The 4,982-nt window shown below is 44.8% G+C and overlaps 1 protein-coding gene across 1 annotated transcript; it reads left to right on the top strand.

Annotated features, from left to right (window-relative positions):
• The first annotated feature begins 366 nt into the window (after window positions 1–366).
• LOC104943250 (bone morphogenetic protein 3B-like) lies at window positions 367–4,617 on the top strand. The gene is made up of 3 exons (XM_010768595.1): window positions 367–767; window positions 2,745–3,649; window positions 4,051–4,617. The coding sequence occupies exons 1-3, from the start codon at window positions 479–481 to the stop codon at window positions 4,240–4,242; spliced, it is 1,386 nt and encodes a 461-aa protein (XP_010766897.1). The 5' UTR covers window positions 367–478; the 3' UTR covers window positions 4,243–4,617.
• The last annotated feature ends 365 nt before the right edge of the window (window positions 4,618–4,982 follow it).

The raw sequence follows: 4,982 nt of genomic DNA, 5'->3' as shown, positions 1-4,982 counted from the left end.
ACACACACACACACACACACGCACGCACACACACACACACACACACACACACACACACACACACACACACACACACACACACACACACACACACACACTTTACCTTATATTCTTGAACTTTGCAGCTTTAAAACTTCCCAAATTAACTTTTTGTTTGACCACAGGCTTCTTTAGTGGATATATCTTGCATCATATTTACAGTTTAGGTTTCATAGTGCTCTGTCCTTGCTGCAAAAAAAACAAACTCGTAAGCACTTCATCAAAGCCGCATGTCTCTCGTTGGCTGTTTGCTCCGAGGCGTCACCATCTGTCCTCCAGCAGCTCCAGTCCTCCCCTCTTTCCTCCCATTGTAGAAACAGCTGTGGACCGTGAACCGTGGAGTGCGGGTCTGACACGGATTACCTGGATACCGGCTCTAAATCTGGGTGGGCATCAAGCTGAAAGGCAGCTCTTCTTTTTTCCACAGTTTCTATTTTTAATGGATTCATTTCCTACAACTTCCACCATGGCGAGCAGGCTTCTTCACACTCTGCATTTGTTACTCATTTTGGAGTCGAGCTGGGGTAAAATCGCGTCTGAGGATTTTGTGGACGCCGTGCGTAAAGGTGCTGATGTCCCACTGGCTGAAGAGCAGCGCGTCTTTGCGCACGAAGGCACCAAACGGGACATGGTCTCCATCAACATGTTCAAAGTGTACGAGAAGTACAGCAAAGAGCCGCCGAGCCAGAGGGAGGCAAACACCGTGAGGAGCTTTAAAGCTGTCCCGAGTGAGTGAGCACAGAGTGTATTAATGCCATGAACTATGTTAATAATGAAATGTGTACCACGTCTCGTACTTTTTATGTTAGAAGGGAATATAACTTATAAACCGATGCATTTACATTCTCAGTCTCTGCTAAATTAGAACAAATCCGGTGTTTTCAAGTTGGTATTACTTAACACTAAATCTTGTCTGATAAATGTGTTAAAAACATCTAATTGAACTTTTAAAAATGTATGTTGATTGGAAAATGTTTTAATTTCATGAAAAATGAGTTCAGACCCAATGGAGGTTGGATTATAATACATTACATTTTCTAGAAAACCAAGAAACTGTTTATTTCCTGGAGCAATTTAAAAATAGTAAAAGTTAAATCAAGCATAAAAGTGTATTCTCAAATACAAAATAATGTTTAATGAACTATATGACAGTATTATGCTACTTACAGTTTCATTGAATGAAACTCAAGAAGCATTACATTTCAAGGAGGGCCTATTTCATTTTTGTGTCCTCACTTTTATTTGACTTACAGAATACAGTCTCAAAGTGCAAAAAAAGGCATAAAGTTCACATTCAACTTGAATAATTCAATGTTATGCACAAAGGAATATCTTGGGAAAGCATCTGATCCTAATTATTTCATCAGTGCATCAACCTAAACGCAGGTGTTTAGCCAATCACACAGCAGCCCTCGCTCCCATTTGGGCTTAAACATCTTCACCTCTGTTGTGATTTAGTGATCTGGGGGACTCTAAGCCTGGAGCTCTGTTAGTTCTCCGGTAGCTGCAACTGCCTAGGTGTTAGACAAGAGCCTATTATCACACCCAGACACCGGCTGCACAGCGAAAAGCCTCAGAGGAGCTCTTTCTGCTATAAGCATTTCCATATGGCTGCGACAGACCTACTGGACCGATCCAATGTTTGTCTTTCAGGCTGCGGTGGAAGTGTGCGAGACGAGGGTGAACTTCAAGAGTATAGCCGTCGAGGATGAGGCTTTTTTGGTCATGCGTGAGGCAGGCACTTAAGCGTGCCGTGCTTAATACTTTCCATGCTGCATGCTTATGTCAGTCAGATGTGTTGAGCGAGATTCTGCAGAAGACATGTTGGATGTTGTTATTCGTGTCAGTCAAACAATGCAGATGATAGTGGAGGGGGAAGGTTTAAAGCTGAAACTTGATCGCTTTAATCGTCAGTTTTGTTAGTTTCAGGCGGAGATACTTCATCAGGGATTTAGCATTGTTTGACAAAACATCTGTTTGGTTGAAAAAGTGTTAAAGGTCCCATATTATACTTTATAGGTCTCAGATACATAAAACATTTCTCTGAAGTGTTTGGCTCCAAACACGTAGATCATTGCAGCATTACCCATAATCCCCTCTGTTTCAGCCCTGTTTCCAAAGTGCTGATTCTCTGTCTGTTACTTTAGATGAAAATAAGGAGCCCCTCCCCACGCCCCTCTGAGAGAGATTTGGTTACAAAGAACTCAATGGTGCTCTAGGAGGAGATTCAGGTGATAAGGTGGGGGGGGTTACCTTGGTTGCTGATTGGCTAATGGTTACACAAGACAAAACCTCGTTATGACATAATGAAGTGGCCAAAATCTGATCAGCTCATTTTCAGACAGGTTTTTATAGAAATGGATCAGGACAAAAAGAAAAAGAGAGAGAATCTTTGTTCCTGAAACTTTCAGAGTCTCTTTCCACAGAGGGGACACATGTTGATGTAGAAGAGACATGAAGAAGAGGGGACACATGTTGATGTAGAAGAGACATGAAGAAGAGGGGACACATGTTGATGTAGAAGAGACATGAAGAAGAGGGGACACATGTTGATGTAGAAGAGACATGAAGAAGAGGGGACACATGTTGATGTAGAAGAGACATGAAGAAGTGGATATTGCATAATAGGTGACCTTTAAAGACAAGGCTGTTTGACAGGTTTTTGTTGAAGTATTTTAACCTAAAATACCTTTTTCTTCTTCCAGGAGTCGTGCATGGCAAAGACGTGTTCCAGTTCAACCTGTCCTCCATCCAAGAATCAGAGCTTGTTCTCCGCGCCTCTTTCCACTTCCTTCACAAGCGTCCACGCCACCACCAGAGACAGTGGCATCTCCGAAAGCCTCGCCATCCGTCCTCCGGCCCCCAACACTCCCCCTCCCCGAATATCCTCTTCCGCGGATCATCCCCGAACTCAGCTTCTTCCACACCGCTGGGAAACATAACTCTGGCTGCTTTCAAGAAGGGCTCTTGGCAATCGGGGGATGTAACAACGGTGGTGAAACACGCAAAGGATGTGAAAGAGCTTGTGGTTATGGTGGACTTTGACGTGGAGCTTGGGGCACCTCCGAGGCAACAGAAAAGCCCTCAAAGCCAGGAGCGCCTCTCTTCGGCCAACATGCCGTATATTTTGATATACGCTGATGACAGAGCGATAGATGAGCCTAACAGCGTGGCATTGTCACTCCAACGATACGGACCTTTCCCCGTAGCGGAGGAGGCATCTTCCTCAGCTTCTCCAGCCTCGAGGATTCGGCGAGACCTTCATCAACAGCTCCAAACCAACAACATCCCCAAGATGCAGTACAACACCTTGAAGAACCACGAACTCTGGCAGAACACTTATTTCCCGGCGAAAGCCAAAGCGGCAGTGACGCCAGGGAGGAAGCAGGGTCAGGAGAGCAGCGAGGGCCTGGGAAAGCCTCAGGTGCTGAGCTTCGATGAGAGGACGATGAAAAAGGCCCGGAGGAGGCAGTGGAGCGAGCCCAGGGTTTGCTCCAGACGATACCTCAGGGTGGATTTCGCCGACATCGGCTGGAGCGAGTGGGTTCTGGCGCCGAAGTCGTTTGACGCGTACTACTGCGCCGGGGCCTGTGGATTCCCCATCTCTAAAGTGAGCCACAGAAACTTTGTTACTACAAGACATTTAGAACGATTTGCCTTTTTATTAAGCTGTTCCTAATTCATAAACACAAGAGAGGAAAGGTTGTTGGTCTGACTTGAAAGAAATGTATCAACAGAATTTATGTAGAAAACATGAAATAAATAGCAATTGATTTCATGCATCCGTTGGCATATCAGAATCAGGTTTATTACCAGGTGGGTTGACACGTACGAGGAATTTGACTTGATGTCATGGTGCATATATAAAAGTAAAACAAAAATGTAAAAACACAGATAGATAACTATTTTAAGAACACTATAATAATAAGAACAAATGTTGCCTTTACTGTTACATGTTTAAGAGTTACTTCCTCTAGCATTAATCCCTCCTTCTCCCACTCATTTCCTCAGGTGGTGCGTCCTTCCAACCACGCCACCATCCAGAGCATCGTGCGAGCGGTGGGGATCGTCCCCGGTGTTCCCGAGCCGTGCTGCGTTCCCGACAAGATGAGTCCCCTCAGCGTCCTCTTCCTGGACACCAGCAGGAATATGGTGCTGAAGGTTTACCCCGGCATGTCTGTGGATACCTGCGCCTGCCGGTGAAAACCAATGGAAACTCTGCATTAAAGAGGACAGCAGTGAGTGAGGATAAACTGATACGACTTGGAGGACTCAGGATTTCTGGAGTCTCTGTTCGAGAACTCTTCTGTGAATCTTTTCCTACTCTGTCAAGATTCGACTTTGAACCAAGTTTTTCCTGCTTATCTAATTATTTCTAAAGACTTGTTCCCCTCAACGAAAGCCACCTTTATTTCTTCTTCTCCCTTCATCCAAAAGCAGTTGAATAAGTGCACTTAGTAAATACTTTAATACTTCTTCTCCACGTCCCAAACACATGAGTTGTCACTTAAAGGTGGGGTAGGTAAGAATGGAGAAACCAGCTCGAGTGCGCTAGAATTTGAAAATACACAACCGGAAAAAATCGGCCACTTCCTCACAGAGCCCCTCCTCCAACACACAGGAACGCGCACATGACCAATGAGGGCACGAGATAAGTTTGTGCACAGATGGAAGGCTGACAGGCAGGTAGGCCATCCAGTTACTTTAGCCGGGCCGGCTCAGATGATTGGTCGTGCTTTTTACAGCGCCACGGCTTCCACAGATGACATTTGCTTTTATGGATTTTTTGTCAAAGCACTTCAGATATTCATTGCTATCGGGATGTTAAGAGCATTCCATGGAATATAACAACAAGTGTATCTCGAGCCGGTTTCTCAAACGTACCTACCCCACCTTTAATCGTTACTTTTTTTAAACAGTTGTCTATAAACTGACTCTCGCTC

This window comes from Notothenia coriiceps, unplaced genomic scaffold (assembly GCF_000735185.1).
Source record: "Notothenia coriiceps isolate Sejong01 unplaced genomic scaffold, NC01 NC01_scaffold00005818, whole genome shotgun sequence".
Classification (NCBI taxonomy): Eukaryota; Metazoa; Chordata; class Actinopteri; order Perciformes; family Nototheniidae; genus Notothenia; species Notothenia coriiceps.
The sequence above is the reverse complement of the archived record's forward strand: the minus strand, read 5'-3'. Positions and strand labels throughout refer to the sequence as shown.

Excerpts from the sequence above, each read along its gene's own strand:
- LOC104943250 (XM_010768595.1), top strand. The coding sequence starts at position 479 with ATGGATTCATTTCCTACAACTTCCACCATGGCGAGCAGGCTTCTTCAC. Across the intron at positions 768-2,744 it reads GAGCTTTAAAGCTGTCCCGA|GAGTCGTGCATGGCAAAGAC; the intron begins GTGAGTGAGCAC and ends TTCTTCTTCCAG. Across the intron at positions 3,650-4,050 it reads GTGGATTCCCCATCTCTAAA|GTGGTGCGTCCTTCCAACCA; the intron begins GTGAGCCACAGA and ends TCATTTCCTCAG.